The following is a 24,306-nucleotide window of genomic DNA, read 5'->3' as shown; positions in this document are numbered from 1 at the left end:
ATGATTATATAGAAAATATAATGTAACTGCAATTAAAAGTTAAAACAGAAATTAAAACCTCCAAATTGATTAGAGATGAATGAGATTACGTGATTATATAGAAAATAAAATGTAACTACAATTGAAACCCCCAAATTGATTAGAAAATAAAAACCGACAAATACTTAAACTTTAGATCGCATTTCAACAAGTGCATCATCAACACATCCGTAACCAGAAACATCTCCATTATTACATTGCGCGAGCTAACATCAGAATGAGAAACCAGAGCAACTATGAATTGGTGAACTAACAACCTCTGCTTGACTGCTTCTGATTTATCACATAGTTTCGCCAACCTTAAAATTCCGACAGAATCCATAGCATAAACCCTTATTCCCACCCCTCGCACAAGGTTTCACTTTTTTCCTAAAATAAGTCCCCGTCTCCCCGACATGAATGAGTAGTAAGGACAAGCATGTCGGAAGTTGTGAAGATGTTTGAAGGTGAAACTGAGATAGAGTCGCCCATTTTAGACTGTTTACACTGCTGACTTGTCGTTTAAGCCATCATCTTTTCTTCTCACTATGACGTGTCGATTACGTTATCCTCTGAACTTCGTTATGATCTATGTCCACGCATTCCTGAATCCATTGTTTTCACTGGAAAATAGGTAAAAAATCTTTGATATTCTCTACACGAGGGAGTCTAAGACTCTTAAGGCTATCGCTGTGGTCTAATTAAAGTGTAGAATCTCATATCGCTGCGAACGTGTGATACTTGGAAAGGGTTTCATTTTGTCTTATAATTAACACGGATAAAGCAAATTGAGATCCAAAAATTCCCTTATAGTTCTAACAAAGTCGACTTTGAATCTTCACCGCGTTTACTTTGAATCTTCGTCCTGGGAACACACTTTAAATGCTTTCTTCTTTTATTTTTTTTGGACATCACTTTAATAAATGCTTTATCTTTGTAGTGCTGTATAAGATGGGGTAATGTGTACGTAGTGATGTGAATAGGTTGGGGACATCATGTGAATGCATGTGATTATGTGTTTACCATTTGCTTTTCGACGTAGATTTAAAATTAATTTGGAAAGTAACACATACAAAACAAGAAACATCAATATCATTCCTCGTTTTCAAAAAAGAAACATCAATTATTTATGAACATCACTATTCACTCCTATCTACTCGACATTAACATTTCTTTTCGACTTTTCGTCAATATATATCTCTACTCTCTCTAGTCACCGACCCATGAGGTCCCTAGCTAATAAATAATTGATGTTATATAAGTAACTGTTTTTTGGCTTGTTGATGATAACTTTTTCATTAACTAATAAACAAATACACATACAAAAAAATCAGTACTAATATATACAGTTTCTACCGAGATATGTCGATCGCCTTCTCAAGTTTTCTTCTGTTCTTCACCATCATCACAAGTTCCCTCACAAATATAACAGTGGCCTCTTCGCAAGCTCTTCCTCCAGATGAATGTATAAGAAGAATCGTCATTTTGGAAAATTCTTACAAAACATAGTCAAAATTCATAATCAGTATATATAAATAATTTGTATATACAATCGATTTATTTGTTGTTATATTAATGTAGTGAATGCTCTAAAGGAGATAGCTATTACACTTGGAATCACGAGACGGTTGAACCTAAGCAATGGATACCCTTGTTCTAAAGGAAAACTGATGACCATACCAGAATTTGAGTTTGTTCCGGAGATGAACAACACCATTGTTTGTGATTGTAACAACGCCACATGTCATATTACAGAAATGTGAGTATTATTCTTTATTCTTTTCTTCGTTTAGCCTTTCTTCTCTTCTATCTTAATATACTTTTTTCTGCATAATTAAAAAAAAATTTATAAAAACAGAGATCTTGTAGAAACTGAGGTTTCTCACAATAAATTTGTTTAGAGGGGAAACAAATTCGATAACAATCTCTTGAAGGATTTAGATCAAAGTAAGCAAGAAAAGAGGAAATGAAATCTCTTGAGAAACAAGTTAGGTTTTGCTCAAGAACAAAGAAGAATTTAGGGTTTTGTATTAATGATTCGATGATCTTACAATGAGAGGATTGCCCTCTATTTATAGGTATTCAAAGATCTACTGAATATATTCGAGGATATACTGAATATATTAACTTTCCTAATTACAGGCGAACTGATTAGGAAAGTCCTTCCTTTCTTGCTAGGTCAGCCGCAGGGCGAGTTGAAGTGCCGGTTTGTCACCTCGTCCATGGGCTTCTCGGTGTTACTGGGCCTTCAGAGACAAAGTCCAAACCTAGGTCGAGCTCTCGGTTTAGATAACCGGTTCCTTTAACGGGTTTATATCGGTATGTTGGGGGTGCTAATTCCCGCACCAACAATTAGTCCCCCCTCAGTTCGGTACATTCAGAAGTTAATTCGAATGACCGAACTTTAAGAGAGAATATTCGATTTGATCCGTAAAGAGATCCGAATCTAAACACTCCGGAATCCTGCTGACCTGTTGGTGCGGGAATTAGCACCCCCAACATACCGATCTAAACCCGTTAAAGGAACCAGTTCGCCTGTAATTAGGAAAGTTAATATATTCAGTATATCCTCGAATATATTAAGTAGATCTTTGAATACCTATAAATAGAGGGCAATCCTCTCATTGTAAGATCATCGAATCATTAATACAAAACCTTAAATTCTTCTTTGTTCTTGAGCAAAACCTAACTTGTTTCTCAAGATATTTCATTTCCTCTTTTCTTGCTTACTTTGATCTAAATCCTTCAAGAGATTGTTATCGAATTTGTTTCCCCTCTAAACAAATTCATTGTGAGAAACCTCAGTTTCTACAATTGGCGCTAGAAGGAGGGGCCCTAAGTTCTACAAAACACTTCTCTTCTAGATCTCATCAAAAGCAAGAGCCAACACCATGTCTTCAACCCTCAACAACGGTGCCAACGGAACTGCCCCACGACAAAACGACCCAACCAGCCGAGAGACCAACTCTCAGGACGTCGCCGCGGATCCACCTGCCGCCGCACCCACCACGCGCGTCTACGTGCGGACGGGTATTCGCCGAACTTCGGCCAACCCAGCAGATGAGTCCGCGGCACTTGCCGACGGGGTGGAGGAAGTTGAGATACCCCGCCAGGGGGATCAGGAGGCCGACGAGGTGCCACCAGTCAATGGAACCGTCGATGGACTGAGGTCGCCTGCGCAAGTCGCCCAACCATCCCAGTTCGTCACAATGGACGACCTCCGTCACGTGTTCGGAACGGTATCCAGGGACCTCTTCCAGGCTATCTCCGCAACAAATCAACGGCTGGATGCGATGGGTCACAGCGCACCCCCGCCACGTCAACAGAACGAGGCACCGTCACAGGAGGTTCGGAGGAACGATCCTCTAAACTGCCGCCTGTTCAACGACCCGTCGTCTTCGACTTTCCGATTCCCGAACCAGCCCGTACCATCCGTACTAGCATCAGGGACGCAGCCTCAGCTAGGCAGTCCTCCCAGAGAAATCCGGCCACACCTTCCTGCCCCGAGCTGGAGGAAATGGACCTCAGGATCAAAGCTATGGGGTCCCTCCTCCACCGAGCTGTAAGCTCGGCACCTGAGATCGACAGAATGTTCGAGGCCACGCAGCGATCTCCATTCACCCAGCGCATCTTGAGAACATATGTCCCGAACGTAAAGATAAGGGTTCCAACTTACGATGGAACGAAGGATCCAATGCAGCACTTGACCTCGTTCATGGCTACTATCGCAAAAGCTAGGTTTACCGAGGAGCAGAAGGACGCTGGCCAGTGCCAACTGTTCGTCGACAGTCTGATCGAGAACGCTCTAATATGGTTCTCCCATATCCCTCCGGGCACTATCGACTGTTTCGAACAACTATCGACAGCCTTCCTGCGAAATTATCGGGTGTTCATAGAACGCAACGCTTCCAGCGCCGAACTATGGGAAGTAGTCCAAGAGCCCGACGAACCCCTGCGAAAGTACCTCACCAGATTCAAGGAAAAATACGCCACCATAACGGTCGCTGAGGACGTCGCAATCGCTGCTTTCAAGAAAGGACTCATTCCCGGATCCCGACTGCACGTAGATCTCAATATCAGGGAAGCCACTGACCTGGACGAAGCCCTTCACCGAGGATCTCGCTTCGCTTATGTGGAGGAAGACGAGGAGAAGCGAGCTAACAAGCTCCCTCCTCCTCGCCCGGCCGTGGCCAAAGAAAAAAATCGGGATACCTATCAGGAACCTCGGAAGCATCACGACCAGAGGGACCCCAAGCGCGGAGTAGTCAACGCGATATCCGAGGACGAAGGACAGAACACCACTTCTCCCGATGCACAAGAGGAGCTGTACTGCGATTTTCATATGTTCGGCGGCCATTCAACAGCCGAGTGTAAGCACCTGTCCAACTATTTATACGAGAAGTACCTGTACGGTGAAATCAAAGCTGTCTACCAACCAAAAGTTTCTCGCGGCGGCCGCGGTGGCAGAGGTCGAGGAGGAAGGTTCGGGCGATCCAACCCCGGCCGAGGTCAGAAGGGCGCCAACCAATCCAACAACGCACCAGATACTCCGCAACAGCCACCCCCCACCGAGCAGCAGGCATCGCTAACAGGGACAGTGGAAGTCCCCCAGACACCGTCCAAGCGTCAAAAAGGACAGCAAAGCGATCAAGCGACACCTCGGGGTCGTATATCTATGATCATCGGCCAGACCGATGAATGCCCGGACTCTGCACGAGCCCTGAAAAAGCGAGCGCGTCAGGTCTTTAACGTCCAAGCGATTTCCAAAGACGAAGCGCTGAGCTCGGACCCCATCGCGTTCACCGCGGAAGACGCCAAGGGGATCCACCACCCTCATAACGACCCCCTAGTGGTGGAAGTCAGAATGGGCGAATTTGACGTAGAACGCGTCTTAGTGGATACTGGTAGCACGGTTAACGTCCTGTTCTCGCAAACACTGGAGAAAATGGGCGTCACGCTAGAACAAATCAAACCAGGGGGGAGAAGGCTGACCGGGTACGACGGCGTCGCCAAAACATCGATGGGCGACGTGAAACTACAAGTCCAAGCCGGTGGCATAGCACGTAAGACCAAGTTCGTGGTCATAGACGCCCCACCAATCTACAACGCCATCTTGGGTTCACCTTGGATCTACTCTATGCAAGCAGTTCCTTCCACCTACCATCTTTGCCTGAAATTCCCAATGGCTGCAGGAATTTACACGTTGTATGGCGACCAGAAGATGGCTAGGACCTGCTCCGTCCTCAAGAAAAAGCAAAGACGGAAGGACGACGCATAGCAATTACAGGGTGAGGATCACACAGTGGATCCTCACAAACCAGAGCGAGATCGGCTGAAGACCACAGGATGCCGGATCGTACAAGTCAACATCGACGAAGTAGACCCCTCCCGGACTGTCGGAATCGGGGCTGAGCTCGATGAAAGATTCGAGACCGAGCTGGTGGCATTTCTGAAATCGCGATCCTCGACGTTCGCCTGGTCCACTAAAGATATGGTAGGCATCGATCCGGCGGTCACATGCCATAAACTGAATATCGATCCCACCTTCAAACCAGTTCGGCAGAAACGGCAACGTCTCGGTGCCGATCGAGCGAAAGCGGTGCAGGACGAAGTCGAGCGACTTTTGAAGGCCGATCAGATAATGGAGATACAATACCCCGACTGGCTGGCCAATCCGGTGGTGGTCAAGAAAAAGAACGGCAAATGGCGAGTCTGCGTTGACTTCACCGACCTCAATAAGGCATATCCCAAGGACTGCTTCCTGTTGCCTCATATCGACCGGCTCGTGGAGGCCACGGCAGGCAACCAACTCCTCTCGTTCATGGACGCGTTCTCCGGATATAACCAGATCGCAATGAACCCAGCCGATCGCGAGAAAACCGCATTCATCACGGATAGAGGAACCTATTGCTACAAGGTGATGCCATTCGGTCTGAAAAACGCAGGGGCGACCTACCAACGCCTGGTCAACACAATGTTCGCCGACCTGTTAGGGAAAACGATGGAAGTCTACATTGACGACATGCTGGTAAAATCCCTTATAGCAGACCAACACGTTCAGCACCTCACCGAGTGCTTCGACATTCTAGACCGATTCCAGATGAAGTTAAATCCCACCAAGTGCACTTTCGGGGTTACCTCGGGGGAATTCTTGGGATATATCATCACAGAACGCGGAATAGAGGCGAACCCGAAACAGATCGAAGCGGTGCTGGGACTCCCATCACCAACCAACAAACGAGAGGTACAGCACTTAACAGGTCGAGTTGCCGCGCTAAACCGTTTCATTGCCCGATCAACAGACAAGTGTCTCCCATTTTATCAACTCCTCCGGGGCAATAAAGACTTTCATTGGGACGACGCCTGTGAGGCTGCCTTCGGACAGCTCAAGCAGTACCTGACCAATCAGCCGGTGCTCGTAAAGCCTGAGGAGGTAGAAACACTATACCTCTACATCTCCGTCTCCAGCTCGGCGGTAAGCGGAGTGCTAGTCCGGGATGACCGCGGTGATCAGCGACCAATATTTTACACAAGCAAGGCTCTCAACGACGCGGAAACACGCTATCCAACCTTGGAGAAACTCGCTCTCGCCTTGATCGTCGTCGATTGGAAGCTACGACCTTACTTCCAATCGCACTCCATTGTCGTGTTAACCGAGCTAAGCGAGTACGATATCGAATATTGTTCCCACCCGAGCTTGAAGTCACAAGTCCTAGCGGACTTTATCACCGAGCTATCTCCTGACCTCGAAGAGACCGTACCAAAGGAAGAACCCTGGACTTTGTTTACCGACGGCTCCTCTTCCAACCAAGGATCTGGCATCGGAATTATACTCCGATCTCCAACAGGTGAAGTCCTCGAGCAAGCTATAAAACTCGGCTTCAAGGCATCGAATAACGAGTCTGAGTACGAAGCCGTCCTCGCTGGACTGCGACTAGCTCAAGGTTTGGGAGTAACTAGCATCCGAGTGTTCTCCGACTCCCAGCTAGTGGTTAGCCAGTTTAATGGGGAGTACGGTGCTAAAAACGGGCGCATGGAGGCATATCGCCAGTTACTCCGGACTCTCTCTGCACAGTTCGCCTCGTTCGAGTTAATCAAAGTCCCGAGGAGCGAAAATGCGTCAGCAGACGCTCTCGCCGCCCTGGCAAATTGTTCCGACCCAAGTCTACGACGGACGATCCCGATCGAATGTATTGAGGCTCCTAGCATCGACCACTCCGAAATGGCATACGCCATCAGTAACGCCGCGGACCCAATGGAAGTCGACCCACCCATTCAGGAGCCCGTGGAAGTGATACAACCACCAGACGATTGGCAGCTCGAAATAAAGAAATACATCAAGGATGGCAAGGTCCCAGAGGATCGCTGGCAAGCTCGCCGTCTAAAGGCTCGGTGCGCGCACTACGCCATGATGGGGGGCAGCCTCTTCCGACGCAGTTCGTCCGGAATCCTTCTCACCTGCATCGATCGGGAAGAAGCAGAACGGATAATGATGGAGGTCCACGAAGGTGATGGCGGAAACCACTCTGGAGGGCGCGCACTCGCACTGAAAATCAAGAAGGATCGTCACTATTGGCCAACCATGATCGCCGATTGTGAGACATTTTCGGCGAAATGCGAGCCTTGCCAACACCACGGACAGATGAAACATGTACCTCCCGAGCTGCTAAACACCGTTACTGCGCCGTACCCCTTTATGCGTTGGGCGATGGATCTCGTCGGCCCACTACCCCCATCGAGGTCAAAGAAGTTCCTCTTGGTCCTGACCGATTATTTCACCAAATGGGTGGAAGCAGAGTCATTCAACAAGATACAGTCGCTGGACGTCACCAACTTCATCTGGAAAAACATTATCTGTCGCCATGGGCTCCCTTACGAAATCGTCACCGATAACGGGACACAGTTCACCTCAATGATCACCAGACGCTTCTTAGGCAAATGGGGGATACGCTTGAGCACTTCGACCCCTCGATATCCTCAGGGAAACGGCCAAGCCGAGGCGACCAACAAAACCATCATTGACGGGCTGAAAAAACGTCTCGGACTCAAGAAAGGAGCGTGGGCAGATCAACTCGACGGCGTGCTTTGGTCCTACCGGACTACCCCTCGCAGAGCCACGGGGCTATCCCCATTTGCGTTAGCATACGGCATCGAAGCTCTGGCTCCAGCCGAGGCAGGAGTGCCTACATTGCGCCGCGCTATGCTGGTCAACGACAGCATGATGCTAGATAACATTGACTTCGCCGAGGAACTGCGCGATCAAGCTCTCGTCCGTATCCAAAATTACCAAAATGCCGCATCCAAATACTATAACAAAACCGTTCGCCAGCGCAGGTTTAACAAGGGCGACCTGGTATTACGTGAAGTGTACGAGAATACAAAGGAGATCAATGCTGGCAAGCTCGGCGCTCGCTGGGAAGGACCGTATCTCATCTCCAAAGTAGTTCGCCCAGGAGTGTACGAGCTCCTGACCATGGAGGGTAAGCAAATCAAAAATTCTTGGAATGCGGCTCACCTCAAACGTTACTATTATTAGACCATTTGCTTAAAAATTCGGTTGTGAGAGTATGTACACTGCGGACTACGACTGGCTTGATCCCGGATCTCGGGTACGTAGGCAGCCCTCGGTTTCTTTCACGAAATTTCGAGGGCACAGCTAGAAAAATAGTAAGATTCCTTTTTTCCTAAAAGAACTTATTATTCCATTTCATTTCTGCCATTTCGCCACATACAAAGAGTGTTCGACATCGGCATATCGCCTAAGAAAGATAAAGCATAAAACAAGAAGAAGGAACTACAAGCAATAAAAAGAGGACGGTCTAATGCTGCGGTAGGTCTCTAGTCTCGGGAAGCAGATGTGAAGTATGACCTCCCTCCTGTGATCTCAACCTCCTCGGCGATTCACAGGCGCAGAGCTCGAAAGGTCAGACTCCAACGGCTCCTCGACAGCTACACCTTCCAGATATGCTCGCCAGTGTTGACACTCCCGCCTCAGCCCTTCTAGCCGACCCGCGGGCATTTCTGCCCCCCTGTCCGCCATTTCCTCCAGGAACGTGCATGGACCCTCCACGGTGTGACTCTCCCGAAAATAACGATCCGTGGCCTCCAAGTGGAGTATGTACTGGCGTAACCTCTCTATTCGGTCCCTGTAGATCGGAATTTCCGCAACATGCAGATTCTCCAATTCGCCCAGCGGCTCATAATCGCCCTCCGGCAGGTCGGGAAACAAGGTCCTGACGACCTCCCCCTCACATCGATCACGATCGGTGAGTAGCCGGGTCATGCGCCAGCTCGCCAGGTAGAAGCCTCCAGCGATGAGCTCGTCGAGAACCGCGATGGTTACTTCCAAACGGCAGAGCTGGCAGACGAGATCGCGTTTCAGACGAAACGCCTTGATATACGAACTCATCCGCTGACAACGAGCTCGGTAGACGCGAATCTCCCTTTGCAAAGGATCCTCCTCAGTCCCCACGGCGAGTTCGTGGGATGGAGGCGAAATCGCCTCTTCTATGGGAAGGGCAATATTCGAAGCTTCCGGGTCGAATCCACTGACCCCGGCAGCAGTCAGCTCTCGAGCTCGCCTTAACCATGCAGATCGTTGATCTTTCTGAAGTTTGGATGGGGGATGCTCAGCAAACCTTCTCTTCCCCTGTTTATAGGGGGGAAAGGGGGAGATAAATGCTGCGCCCCGAAAATCTCGCACCAATCAAATCGTGGGAAGATGCGCGCTGCGTCCCGAGACTCTCCCACCAATTAATTTGCATTGTGAAACCGCGTCTGTATTTAATGCAGTGGTTACGCCTCGGGAATGACCAAAAAAAAAAAAAAAAAAAAAAAAAAATTCCGTTGGAATTGTCTACCCAGTTCGGAATCGTCTACCCAGTTCGGAATCGTCTACGTCTACCCAGTTCGGAATCGAACTACTCGACATCTCGGCCAAGTGCTCGACCTACTCTCCAGCGGGAGATTAATCCGACCCAGAGAATTCCGTTGGAATTGTTTCGATTCTAAGTCTCCAATGCGAGACGCATCGGGCCCAGAGAATTCTTTCAGAATTGTCATCGATAAACTCCTTGACGAGAGATAAAACCGAACTCAGAGAATTCTTTTGAATTGTTTCGTAAGTCCCAGATCGGACGAATGTAAGCCGGACCCAGAGTTATAAATTTCGCTTTCCGTTTTCCGAAATGGGGCACAGAGAGTAAGCCGAGGCATCATACCTCGCCCCAAGTTCACAAAATATATTTACGTTTGGGGTAAACTACCCCCACAAAGGGTCATTCAGCGTAAGCCGAGAGACGTCTCGCCTCGTTTGAATTTCCAATGAAAACAAAAAAAAAAAAGTTTTATTGCAAGGCTGAATTATCTGAACAGGATAAATTCGACAGGAAATTAAGAAACTACGTATAAAGGCTCAGATCGCCAAAGTATGTCATCCGTCAAGATCAAGTCCGGCGGCAATCTTCCTGGTGTCAGCTTTAAGACGCTTTGGCATGGGCCATAGGAGTTGAAGTCTCGTTTTCTCCCAATCAGCAGGATGCGACTCCAATGCCCTGATCTTCAGCTCGGCCTCGTCCATACGGGCAACGGCTTTTCCTCTCTTCGCCCTTAAGGAGCTGATCTTGGCATCCAGTGCCGCTAGACGATCATCGATTTCATTCTTCTTCATGCGGTGGTAAAACAGCTTGTGGCATTGTTCACGATGCACGGATTCGATCTACGCACAAGGTCATCGGTCAATGAATAGTTGCTATAATAACTTCGCACGGACAAAGCTAGGGTTTATTACCAGGCGAACGAAGGCATGAGCAGCAGCAGCCTCAATATTGTTGGCGCGATTACTCACGTAAAACGTCTTCACCCTGGAAGGCATGAACTCACCGCTCAAAGAAAAACTTGGTTTGTTGGGAGTCGAGTTCTTCGACTGGTAGCACTCGTTGCAGTAATCGATCAAGCACTGCGGCATGTCCGCCACCCTGTCCAGACCATTCTCGATCCAGAACCTTGGGTGAGATTCAAGGCGCTTAAGTTTGAAAAGCAGTTCGTCTCGCGATTGCTCTGTTGCAGCTAATCGCTCGCGGTACTCGGAATGGCGTTCTTCGATGTGGGAGAAAAAGGTCTATAGTTCCAGCCTCTTCTCCGGACTAACACGAAACATTAACATCCAGGGAGCTCGGATATGCGGATAAAACGGCATCCCTCGTTCAATGGATTCCGAGTTCGAGAACGTCGGGACGTCGCTCTTAACATCGACCAAGGACGCAGTACTGCCAACAGAGCTCGGCATTTTTGGATTGTCTCGTCGGAGTTACGGTAAAATCAAACATGAAGCGATCATATTTATACTAATTCTGGACGAAACATTTCCAATTTTGATATTGGCAAATTACCATTTTCGCTGGAGGATAAATAAAAAGCGGCAATATTCCATGCAAAGCACCAAAGGGAAATTTCCAAAAAGTAGAAGTCGGCCGCAGAATAGGCAAAAATGTCACAGGATCTTAAACAGGACAATATAAAAAAAAAAAAAAAGGGAAAAACAGGAAATGCTCCTAGGGGACATTTTCGGGCAGTCCGGCCTAGAAAAGTCCGACATTAGAGCCATACGGATGTGGAACGGAGTCTGGAGCCGCATCCCCGGATTGAAGTAGTCCGAAGCCGAGCTGATCTGGAGACATGTCGAGATCGCCTTCCTCGAATTCTACGAGATCTAGCGCTTCCACTTCAGTCTGGGCGACCTCCCGCTTTTCCTTGATCTCGGCAACAAGATTGTCCGGGATGGATGCACCGTTCTTCAGCAGATAGTCCATAACCTGCCCGAATCCGTTCGCCTGGTTGAGAACATCTTCTTTCGGACGAGCCATCTCCTGGTCACGCAGATAGTCCTTTACCTTGTCAAGACGGCGCGCTTTCTTCGTGGTACCCTCGACCTTGGCTTAGCGATCTAGGCGAAGTCGTCTGGTCTCTGACTCGAATTTTGCCCAAGATCGTCGAACTGCCTTTTCAGCTCGTTTTTCTCTTCTCCCAGAATTTGTTCCTGCGATTCGAGCTCGGCGACCCTGTTTTCCAGGTTTTTGCAATCCTGTTCTTTGTTCGCAAGAAGACCTGTCAGCTCCTTGATCCTCTCGTTCTTTGTTATATCTGCTTCTTGGAGGTTCTCCAAACACTCCTTTATCTTCTCGAATTCGGCCTCTGCCGAGGTCATCGATTTGACACGCCTATCGTACATAAGAGTAAGCGATGACATATAGGCGGCGGTCTGCACTCCAAGACAAGATAGAATGAGAATCAAATTTTGCAGTTCAAAAAATAATAATAAAGGAGGCGATGAGATTCGAACCTGAAGGGCAGATTGGGGGGCCAGAACGTACTGGTCCCTGAATTCGAGCTTATCGACCGGCGGTAGCATGACCGATGATACCGTAAGTTGCCTGCACAACTCTGCAGCAGCTTCTTTGTTGCACACAAGAGGTGTTTCCCCAAAATAGTCGTAGCAAAATTGGTCAGTTCAACCAGCGGTGCGATGAACTCGGAAGCGGTCGTAGGATTCAAGGTCGGCCTCTTCCGCAGAGCGTTTCCGACCTGTTCCTTGGGCGGAGGCTTTTCCTTTACCCTTCTCTTTGTTTTTGTCCTTCTTGGACTTCTTCTTCTTTGAACCGCTATCTGGTTCAATGGCAATCTGCACTTCGACGATCGGTTCAGTCGGTGGAGGAAGAGATGAGTCATTGGGAACCACGTTTTCATCTTCTTCGTCAGCAGCCGGGAGCTCGTCCTCGTTCTCAATGTCGATGAATTCATTCTCCGTCTGCTCTGGCTCAGGGTTGAGGGACGGTTCGTCGTTTCGATCCATGGATCAGAGCATCTCGGCCGCGACAATTGTGGTTGGCGGGACCTCGGAAGTTTGACCCAGTGAGCTTGCAAAACTGGCGAACTGCGTTCTTGCTTTACCCATCGCTGCTTCTACGCGGCGTCGTGAGATTTGAGTCCAGCTGCGGTCTGCTACACTGAGGAGAGCGTTCTTGATGCGTTCGAATCTGGAAGATAATCTCCGAGCTGAATAAGGGCGAACTGCAAAACATATGAAAATACAAAATCAGGTCAGCATGATATTGTCCGATTTAACAGAATAAGGAGCAAGATGATACCCGGCGAATCGTTCCATACTCTTCGGCGACCGCATTTCGGATTTTCGAAAGAACGGCCGTCAACTCGGACGAAGAAGTAGCGAGCTCTCAGCTTCTTGAAGTTACTGACTTTTTCCCCCGGAAGGAAGTTATGAGCTGGCTTCGCATTAACCATCCATAATTTGCTACCTTGGCTATTCTTGAAGTTTGTCAACTGCTCGAAGCATTCGACCTCGAGAAACACCCCAGCTTCAGCCGCGAGTGTGAGGGCGGCGACGAAGTTGCAGATACTTCCTGGGGTGAGTTGACATATCGGAATCTTGCGGCGATGGGCGTATTGGGTAAGCAAATTAGGAAGAGGGAAGAATAACCGGCATTGGGAAAAAAATCCCTCGTACAGGCAAATATACCCGAGAGGCAGACTCCACGGACGTTGGTGCTCTCCGGGAATAATAATGTGAACACCAGAATTGGACAGGCCACACGAATTCAACAGGTCGCCAACCGACTTAGTAGTACTGGTCGTTTCCTCGCCCCCGATGTCACCTCGGTGGTCTCGAAGAGGTGAGAGGTCATTGATCATGACGTTATCAGGCGCAAGTCGGACCCTTTCATCGCCCAGGTTGTCAGGTGGGAGATCAGAAATTGGCGTAGCATTTCCGTGATCTTCGCGATCATCTTCGTCAATCAAAGAGGGGATTGGGATCTCGTTGGATCTGCGCCTTGAGGAGCATTCGGCTTCTTCTGGTCTATTCGGCATATCGCCTCGGACCGACCTGACAACGTTCAGAGGTTCCCTGCTGGAGCCTTTGCGGATCAATGGTTCACTTGTGGTAGCCGATGAGGAAACCATGGTCGAGGTGAATAACAACGCAGATCGCCGAAGAGTGTGGAAAAATTGGCGAATAACAAAGTAATTAAAAGCGAAGAGAGTGAGAACGAAGTGATTACCTTTTTGACGAAGCGGCGAAAAGTGAAAACATTCGGCGGATACTAAGTATTTATAGACGGGAGCGGGTGGCAACCCTACGCGGGGTCATAATTGCCTACCATAACCTACGCGACGCTTCAGCTTCCGAATTGACAGACGTGACGTATCGGACACGTGTCACCCGACTAGAGGAGGGCGAAGCGGCGCGACGATTCCGGAGTGTTTAGATTCGGATCTCTTTACGGATCAAATCGAATATTCTCTCTTAAAGTCCGGTCATTCGGATTAACTTCTGAATGTACCGAACTGAGGGGGACTAATTGTTGGTGCGGGAATTAGCACTCCCAACATACTGATCTAAACCCGTTAAAGGAACCGGTTATCTAAACCGAGAGCTCGACCTAGGTTTGGACTTTGTCTCTGAAGGCCCAGTAACACCGAGAAGCCCATGGACGAGGTGACAAACCGGCACTTCAACTCGCCCTGCGGCTGACCTAGCAAGAAAGGAAGGACTTTCCTAATCAGTTCGCCTGTAATTAGGAAAGTTAATATATTCAGTATATCCTCGAATATATTCAGTAGATATTTGAATACCTATAAATAGAGGGCAATCCTCTCATTGTAAGATCATCGAATCATTAATACAAAACCCTAAATTCTTCTTTGTTCTTGAGCAAAACCTAACTTGTTTCTCAAGAGATTTCATTTCCTCTTTTCTTGCATACTTTGATCTAAATCCTTCAAGAGATTTTTATCGAATTTGTTTCCCCTCTAAACAAATTCATTGTGAGAAACCTCAGTTTCTACATATCTGAAGACCATGAGTCTTCCTGGAAAACTTCCACCTCAGTTAGTAAAGCTTCGATATCTCCGGAGAATGTAAGTTCAGATCTATATGATTAGTTAATTCGATGTTTTTCAATTTGCAACTTGCAAGACATGGTTACAATACATGTTAAGAAAACAAAGGGCTTCTTTTTCAAAAAGGAAAAAAAAAACAGCTATATTAATTGCAGAAATTTTTTTTTTTTTTTTTTTTTTTTTGACAGCAAGATACAAGATCAGCTCAAAAGAGCCAATTGGTAGGGAAAAAGTTTACAAAGGTAACTTGATGTGACTCGGTTCTAGCACGCCGTGCCAGCTTGTCAGCATTACCATTCTGCGTTCGGGGAACTTGGACTAGTGAAAAGGATAAGAACTCCTCCTTGTCCGCCTCAATCTCGTCCAAATATGTCTTGAAAGCAGGCCACTCAGACGGCGAAGACACCATCTTCACCAAATCAGAACAGTCTGTGAGAAAAACAACATTCTCATTATCCGCACCGATCATGCAACGCATTGCCCAGATTAAGGCTTCCACTTCTGCGTGGAGAGGTGACAAGCTGCGGCGAAGGTTAGATGCACCCATAGTGGGAGATTCCCCCTCAGGAGAAATGCAATACCATCCTCGGCCTGTATACTGATCAGTCACCTTCCAAGATCCGTCCACAAAGCAACGGAAGCAACTCCCATATTTGTTGGCTGAAAGCAGCCCAGAAACTATAGGACCAGTGTTGGGGTGAGGCCCAATCTGGTGAGGCAGTTCTACTGTATCCGCTTGGGCCGAAGACCAAAGTTTTGCTTCCTCCTCTGCTAACTGTAAAATTGCTAGCGGATTGGAATCCAGATTGTTAAAAATCTTATCATTTCTGGCCTTCCAAATATACCAAAGAATCCATGGGAAGATATCAGCTGAAGGATTCCGTTGGGATCTCCAAAATAGATAGTCCATGTTTGTATAGATAGATTCTGTGGGAAAAAGGTCTGGAGATGTCGGGAAGGAGGACAGAGCCCACACCTGCCAAGCCGGTGGGCATAAAAATAGGGCATGATTAATCGTTTCCTCAGGACAACCGCACCGGCCACATTCAGGATCACAGGTCATACCACGCCGCCTCAAATTAGCCGTTGTTGCTATACAGCCCGTAATTGCTTGCCATAAAAAATGACGAATTTTTGGTGGGCACCGAATCTTCCAGACAAAGGCCTGTAAAGGGATAATGTTTGGGCCAAAAGCAGGTGCAGAGGCCACCTGGTTCTGGCGCAAAGCATTATATCCAGATTTCACTGTGTATAAACCAGTCTTTGTCAAATGCCAACCCAACATATCCGGAGAATCTGGTTTACCAATAGGTAAAGCAGAAATAATGGCAACGTCCTCCGGCTTGAAAGAGGCCGAAAGTAAAGCCAGGTTCCAGGAACGAGAGCTCCTGTCAATAAGGGTTTCAACTCTAAGCGTGGGATCTATGGGCGATCCCGAACGCAATGCTGGTCTCGGGGGTTGAGCAGGGATCCAGGGATCTGACCATACTGAAATGGAATCTCCAGATCCTACTCGTTTAATAAGTCCTTTGTTTACCAGAGAGCGAGCAGATACCATACTCCGCCATCCATAAGATGGCGAGTAGGATTTAATTGGATCCAAAGGGTTGGAGTGCCTATAGTACCTTCCTTTAAAAACCTTAGCGAATAATGCGTCTGGAGCTGAGATCAGCCGCCAAAGTTGTTTAGCTAACAGAGCGGTATTAAAATCATCCAAACAACGAAAACCCAAACCTCCGTCGATCTTATCAACACATAACTTATCCCAGGCAATCCAGTGTAAACCCCGTGTATCCCCGGACGCACTCCACCAGAAATTAGAAACCGCACTAGTGAGTTTTCGTGTGACCGTCTTTGGGAGACGGAAGCATGACATGACAAATGTAGGGACAGCAATTGCTACCGATTTAATCATTACCTCTTTTCCTCCTCTTGACAGCAATCGGGCAGGCCATCCACCTGTCCGTTTTTGTAATCGGTCTTGGACAAATGAAAAAACCTTGGTTTTTGAGCCTCCTAAGCTTTCGGGAATGCCCAGGTAAGAGCTCATACCACCCAAATTCGTGATCCCCAGTACTCCTTTTAGTTCCTCTCTTAAGTCTGCATCAACAGTATGCCCAAATTGAACCGAAGACTTTTGAAAGTTTATTTGCTGTCCAGAAGCCCGTTCATACTGTCGAAGGATACCTAGGACAGCCTCGCATTGCTCTTTCGTAGCGCGACAGAAAAAAAGACTATCGTCTGCAAATAGCAAGTGAGAGACCGCAGGACAAGCAGTCGACACCTTAATGCCCGTAATGAGCTTGGACCGCTCCGCCTTGCGGAGATTAGCAATAAGGACTTCTGTACATAGGATAAATAGGTAAGGTGACAAAGGGTCTCCTTGTCTAAGTCCTCTAGACGGGAGTATGGCCCCATGTGGTTGACCATTTATTAAAACTTTATATTGGACAGATGTCACGCACCACATAACCCAAGAAATCCATTTTTCACAGAAGCCAAATTTACGTAACAGATGTTCGATAAAGGACCATTCGACCCTATCGTAAGCCTTACTCATGTCTGTTTTAATGGCCATAAACTTACCCTTGCAAGAAGGGTTAGTACGAAGACCATGGAACATCTCTTGAGCTATCAAAATATTGTCTGTGATCAGACGCCCCTCTACGAAAGCCGATTGTGTCTCGGAAATCAGAGTCGGCAGGAAAGATCGCAGCCGCTAACATATTATCTTTGAGATAATCTTATATCCAACATTACAAAGACTGATGGGTCTCCATTCAGTCATCCGAGTCGGTTTATCCACTTTGGGAATAAGGCAAATATTTGTCATATTTAATCTTTTGTCAAAAACACCATCCTGGAAGAATGAATTAACCAAAAGCGTTAGATCCGGTCTAACTGTATCCCATGCACGTTGATAAAACAGGGCCGTCATACCATCCGGTCCGGGAGCTTTATCAGGGTGCATCATAAATAAAACCTCTTTGATTTCCTGTTCTGTAGCTGGTCGGGTCAGGGAATCATTTATTTCGCCCGTGATAGACGGACCCACTTCACCTAGAATTTCCTCGAAATCTGAAGGGTTGGAAGATGTGAACAGATCCAGGAAATAGGAAACAGCTATGTCCTGGACCTTCGAATCTTCTGTAACCCAATTTCCGGACTCATCATGAAGACCCACAATACGGTTCTTAGCCCGTCTTTGTTTTGTCTGGGCATGAAAATAGCCAGTATTTTGATCCCCAAATCGCATCTAACGACTCCTGCTTTTTTGGTACCAATAGATTTCTTCGTCACGATAAGCCTCTCGAAGTTTCCAATTTAGTTCCGATATGGTCTCAACCGAGACCGAATCATCTGATTGGGCCTTGGCCAACTGATTCTTTACATCTTCAATCGTTTCCCGACCATAAGGGACCTGTGCTTTCCGCCACTTGGATATCGCTTGACGACATTTAATAATCTTATCCATGAAATTGCCCATCGGAATTGCTACCCCAGCATCCCAACCTTCTGAGATGGCACCAAATAAACCCTCTTTATCGAGCCATCGTCGGTCAAACCGAAACCAACTTCTCCCTTTCCTAGCTTTATCCTCAAGAAGTGCTAAAACCGGTTTATGGTCGGAGGCTACCATAGGTAAATATTCTGTGAAGGCATTACTAAAGGTATCATGTAACTTTTCGTTGGCCAATGCCCGATCAAGACGGCAACGGATTGGTTTCTTATCCCGCCAGCCACGCCAAGATAAACTATCCCCAATCGCGGGGAACTCTAATAGCCCACAATGGCGAATCATGGTGTTAAAGCCAACAAAGGAGGATGCATGACGCAGTTTCCCACCCCGCTTTTCATGATTACCTTTTAACTCATTAAAATCACCAATAAGGAACCAAGGGGAGTCGCGGGATAAGCTAATTCGCGTTAAGCGTTCCCAAACCAAATCTCGGTTTTTTGGAACCGGATCACCATAAACAAAAGAAAAATAAATGATTTGTCCTTTATAAGTGAGTTCTACATCAATTAACCTATTGGACTCAAATAAAATAGAAGCATCATAAGTATTATTATAAAATAAGGCTAATCCGCCACTACAACCAACAGGTTCAACCGTTTTTAAAAAAGAATAACCGAAATGACCAACAAAAGGTTCCAAAATAGAAAAAGACTGTCTAATTTCAGATAAAAAAAGAAAGTTCGGCCGATGCTTGTTCCATAGATCCCTGAGATATCCAATAGTTGACAATTCCAGCTTGCAGAAATTATAAACAGCAAACGCAAAAACGAAATGGAAGTGGAATGGAAAAAGTAACAAACAAAATAGAAATTATCTGAAATAATTGAATGGAAACGTATGTCTGATTTTAGAAAATAGAAACTATCTGAGCTTTTTTTTTTTTTTAAATTGTGACAGTAATAACGTGTAAATGCAAACCCAAACGTGGACTTGATAATCTGTATATAAAAAATATATATATATCGGAGGTACCTTCGCGCTACATTAATATTTGTCTCTTCACTGCAAACTGAGATATCCAATATGATGTTGTGCTTGGTTGGCCTTTATCATTTTCAACGGCAAAAAAATATTAAAAATTGCAGTTTCAATATTACACCAGCTTTAGCTATTTTTAAGAGCTGCAGAAAATAGACATACTGTTTTCTTAATTATATTTATCCAGTAAATTTTAATAAAACATTTAGTTATTGTATCATATCACTACGTTGTACTTTATACATAAGACAAAAAATTATATATTTACATACTCTTACTAACATAAATAAAATATATTTTCACGTGGATTGACTAAGGTACACTATACTTTTTGTGATATTATGTTAGTTTATGACTTAGCATTGAGTAAAAAAGTATGTTATGCATTGCATTGTGGTTAGTTTATGACGTAGCATGAGTAAAATAATGCTATGCATCGTAATTAGTATTATGACTTAGCAAAAGTAAATTAGTGTGTCAATGAATAGTTATAAGATTTCATTCGTTAAAATATGCAAATATCTAAAAAAAAAAAAAAATTGTTCACCAATATATACACAAATATCTAAAATTTTATAGTTTTAGTTATAAAGTAAAAATCTTCTATTTATGTTTCGCAAGTACATAACTTCTTTTTGGTAGACAATATAATAAGTTATATACGTTATAAAGTTATAGTTATTATTTGATTCATTAGTTGGTTACAAAATAAGTTATATGGGTTGGTTTCGTTAGTCTTACCAAGATTTAGAAATTAAAATAATTACTTTACCTGCATTATTATTAATTACTAGTAATGAATAAGCTTAAATAAGATATTCTAAAGAATAATACAACTTAAAAATATATATATATATATATATATGTAGACAAATAAAATAATTAAAACAAATCTTTAACAAAATATTTCTCTATTAAACATAACCATATATACTGTTAGGCGATCAAAGAAATAAAATAAAATATACCAAATATTTTATATTAAAAGTATACTATTAAAATTAGATTTGGGTCATTAGTTGGTTATAAAAATATAATACTTAAAAATATATATCAAAAGCATTTTTTGGTAGACTATATAATAAATATATGAGTCATTAGTTGGTTATAAAATTAAGACTTTAATAATTAAAATGGATTTAAGTTATGTATCATTTGTATAATCATCATTTATAGGTTAACTTGACAATCGATTGATATCTAACTAAAATATTTTAACTTGATTATCGATCGGTTGACTTAAATTATTCATTAAATAAAATATTTTGATATCTAACATATCATATTAATTTGTTACTTATTATTATAATTCATATCTCATCTTTTTATGATTCAATTTATCTGAAATAAAATAAACAAAAAGAATTTCAACATGTGGTCTAGCACGGATCATATTCTAGTTTTATGATACTTTACAAAAAATCATAAAAATTTTCTTATATTCACCCAAGCCCATCTTAAAACTTTTTAGTAATTAAAATTAAATATCGTCTTTCATGAATTTTAAATACATATACAGTATCATGTTTTTAAAATATTACAATAACGTAAAGTAACATTTAAATTTTTTTATACCACTTTGAATAATAGTAAACGAATATATTATTTTATTTATACAAAATAAAATGGTCAGGATTTGCTCTCTTTTTTTTTGTTTCTTAGTTAAAGCATTTGCTCTTGTTTGCACTTTGCAGAGACTTGTGTCGAAACTACCTTTCGGGCACAATCCCAATGGAGTGGGCTTCAATGCGATACCTCACTTATATGTTAGCTAGCTCTCTCTATTCTCTCTCCGCTGCTTCATTCTCATGATCTGCGAGTAAAATTGATTTTTCTCACAGCTCGCTTTGTGCAAATCGTTTGTCTGGGCAATTACCAATTGGGTTACAAAACTTCAAGAATCTGACATTCCTGTACGTCTCAAAATATTACCCCCTTAATAACATTATAATATTTAAAATGTTCAGAGGGATGGAAGCAAACCAGTTCTCTGGTCCAATTCCTGAGGAGCTTGGTTACTTAACCAACCTAAAAGGATTGTAAGAGCTTTTGCCTTTTAACCATTTTTGGTAAACAATATTAATCTCTAGTTTTTTTATCTTTAGTAAAACAATATTAGTCTCTAGTTTTACTTCTTATCTTTCTGAAACTGGGGTTTTCAGGGAACTTGCGTCCAATCAATTTACAGGAAGCCTTCCTACATCTTTCGCTAAACTAGTTAACCTTGAGAAATTGTAAGTTGTTGCTCTACTTAGCTATGAAAAAGTTTTTGCCTTTTTAACTGGAAATGCTCTTCTTAATTAATTAGACTTGAAGATGATTAACACATGAATACATGTTGATTAGGATTTTTGCTTTGAGAGTGTTCCTCACGTTAGGTATGGTTTGTTTCTTAGTAGTGTGAATTGATTTGACATTTGCGAAAGGCTTTACTTAAGGATGTGAAGAGATAGTCTAGAAGATAAGTTTAACAAAGCTATTAACTAGTTTTGTTTGTTTTCATTATGCAGTAGGATATGTGACAATAACTTTACTGGCACCATCCCAGAATATATCGGCAACTGGTCTCGGCTTCAAAGGCTGTAAGATTGTCCATCATCACTAATTCTAATTAGTCTCTTATATAGTTTGTGTTTCTGTGTCTTTCTAACATGTTTCGTCGGTTATGACTTACAGAGATATATACGCAAGTGGCCTGAAAGGACCTATTCCTGATGCAGTGGCCCGCCTAGAAAATCTTACTGAACTGTAATGAACTATTTTCAATATAGATTACTAAAACGAAAATTACAACTAGACTGACGTTTCGAGCAATATGCAGGAGCATTAGTGATACAACTGGGATAAACTCGTTTCCAAAACTATCTAACAAACTCAAACATCTGTATGTTTTTTTTACCTATGAAGCTTTATGTGTCTCGTCTTAAGGCTTGATTTCATCTGACGATGTTAAACTTAAACTCCTCCGTTACAGGATTTTGAGGAATGTGAATTTGTCTGGTCCAATTCCTCCTTACATATGGGATATGACAACTCTACAGACTCTGTAAGTTTCGTTGATTACATTTTAAAAGTGTTTGTAACTTTGAAACATATATCAAAACTAGCTTTTTTGTATTAAAAAAAAATGCTTGTTTAAGTTTACTTGCGGAATAGTTTTGCGCAGGACTAAGTGTGTTATGTGTATAGTATATATTTTTTGTTGGTGAGAAGTGTGTATACTGTATAGTGTACTGTGTACATACAACATTGGTTTGGGCCCCCATTTTATGAGTTTAGTACTTTTTTGTATGTGGCATCAATAGAGAAAGATAACGTTTCTATCAAAAGAAATTCATATATTATTATTATACGTGGTTTGCTGCAGTGATTTATCGTTTAACAAATTGACTGGTGAAATTCAACTACAAAAGGTTCCAAAAAATACGTAAGTGCTATCATCTTTTAATGTGAACACACGTACTACAGAATTACTCTGTATAAATTATTTACCGTTTAACATCTTCTTTTAGCTATTTGACTGGCAATTTGCTTTCTGGAAACGTTGACTCTGGTGCTTTACCCAACAGCAAATCTTATATGTACGTTTCTTCATGCCTTAAACATCTTGTTTTGTATGTATGGCTTGAGAATTATTCTTCCATGCATATGTCAACTAATCTTCTTGTCGGTTTTTCTATTTTTGGTGAATCTTCGCAGCGATCTCTCTTATAACAATTTCTCATGGTCGTCTAACTGCCAGGAGAGGTACATACGTGCATGAAATTATGGTAGAAGTGATAGTGTTTTCTATACATTTATTTATGCTCTCACTTTCTGTTGAATGATCAGTAACATTAACAAATACCGGAGTTCATATTTGAAGAACAATTTGTAAGTACACTCTTCTGGTCTATGTTGCTACAAGAACAAATCAAGCTTAACAATATCTTACTTTCGTATTTGGCAATAATTAAATAGTATTTTGAGATGCTTAATTATTTTGAGCGCCTTTTCATACAGAACTGGGCTTTTTCCATGCGCGGCTCCAATCCAATGCAACAAATGTAAGTTTGTACTGAGCTAGCCGTTCTGACTTATATCTCTCTAACATGCATTGATTATTTTTTTTGATTAAAATGTAATATTTATTAGAAAAAAAACTTTTTACATGAAGTGCAACATATGGCTATAAGAGTTTACTGTTGCACTATGGATAAGTGCAACATGCATTATTATTTTTACTACTGATGGTGATACTTATTATGGATTGTAGATCAGCGATCCCTACATATAAATTGTGGTGGAGAAAATGTAACTATTAGAAACTCCTTTGGTAAAACAACTTATCAAACTGATAACAGTCGTCAAACCACCGCTGCATCAAATCAGCACTTCGAAAACTGGGGAGTTAGTAACACTGGTGACTTTACCGATGATGGAAGTGATGATGATGTGTACTCCATTTCAAATACTTCAACACTATCTGGAGATTATCCTCATGATCTTTATAAGACTGCACGTCGATCTGCTCTCTCTCTCGTTTATTATGCGTTTTGCTTGGCAAATGGAGCCTATGATGTGAAACTCCATTTTATGGAGCTTCAGTTTTTAGACAAAGAAGTATACACTCATCTCGGTAGGCGTATATTTGATGTCTATGTTCAGGTAAAACGCAAACATATACTGAATATATAAGGGAATTGCACTTTTCGTAATCATATTTGAAAATAATTAAGGTGCATGGAATTGGAAGTCACATTATTTTATATTATCTCACTTGTTAGGATGTATTGGTTTTTGAAAGACTTTAACATCAAAGAGGAGGCTAACGATACTCTGAAGCCTGTTGTGAAAAGTATGAATGTCAGTGTGACGGATCATATGTGATAAAA

General features: G+C 43.6%; 2 protein-coding genes across 2 annotated transcripts; one reads left to right on the top strand and one right to left on the bottom strand.

Annotated features, from left to right (window-relative positions):
• The first annotated feature begins 1,294 nt into the window (after positions 1–1,294).
• On the top strand, positions 1,295–24,306 carry LOC104759513 (putative LRR receptor-like serine/threonine-protein kinase At1g29720). The gene is made up of 16 exons (XM_087496268.1): positions 1,295–1,483; positions 1,600–1,777; positions 21,127–21,198; positions 21,274–21,471; positions 21,595–21,666; positions 21,943–22,014; positions 22,109–22,180; positions 22,254–22,316; positions 22,407–22,478; positions 22,800–22,859; positions 22,945–23,013; positions 23,132–23,179; positions 23,264–23,305; positions 23,435–23,478; positions 23,688–24,079; positions 24,199–24,306. Exons 1-16 carry the CDS (start codon positions 1,381–1,383, stop codon positions 24,223–24,225), a joined length of 1,584 nt encoding a protein of 527 aa, XP_087352394.1. The 5' UTR covers positions 1,295–1,380; the 3' UTR covers positions 24,226–24,306.
• On the bottom strand, positions 15,099–19,965 carry LOC147924065 (uncharacterized). Its single transcript, XM_087496267.1, has one exon. It carries the CDS (start codon positions 17,555–17,557, stop codon positions 15,140–15,142), a length of 2,418 nt encoding a protein of 805 aa, XP_087352393.1. The 5' UTR covers positions 17,558–19,965; the 3' UTR covers positions 15,099–15,139.

The sequence above is a fragment of the Camelina sativa genome, chromosome 17 (genome assembly GCF_030686135.1).
Source record: "Camelina sativa cultivar CO46 ecotype springtype chromosome 17, ASM3068613v1".
Lineage (NCBI taxonomy): Eukaryota > Viridiplantae > Streptophyta > Magnoliopsida > Brassicales > Brassicaceae > Camelina > Camelina sativa.
This window is presented reverse-complemented; position numbering and strand designations above follow the sequence as displayed.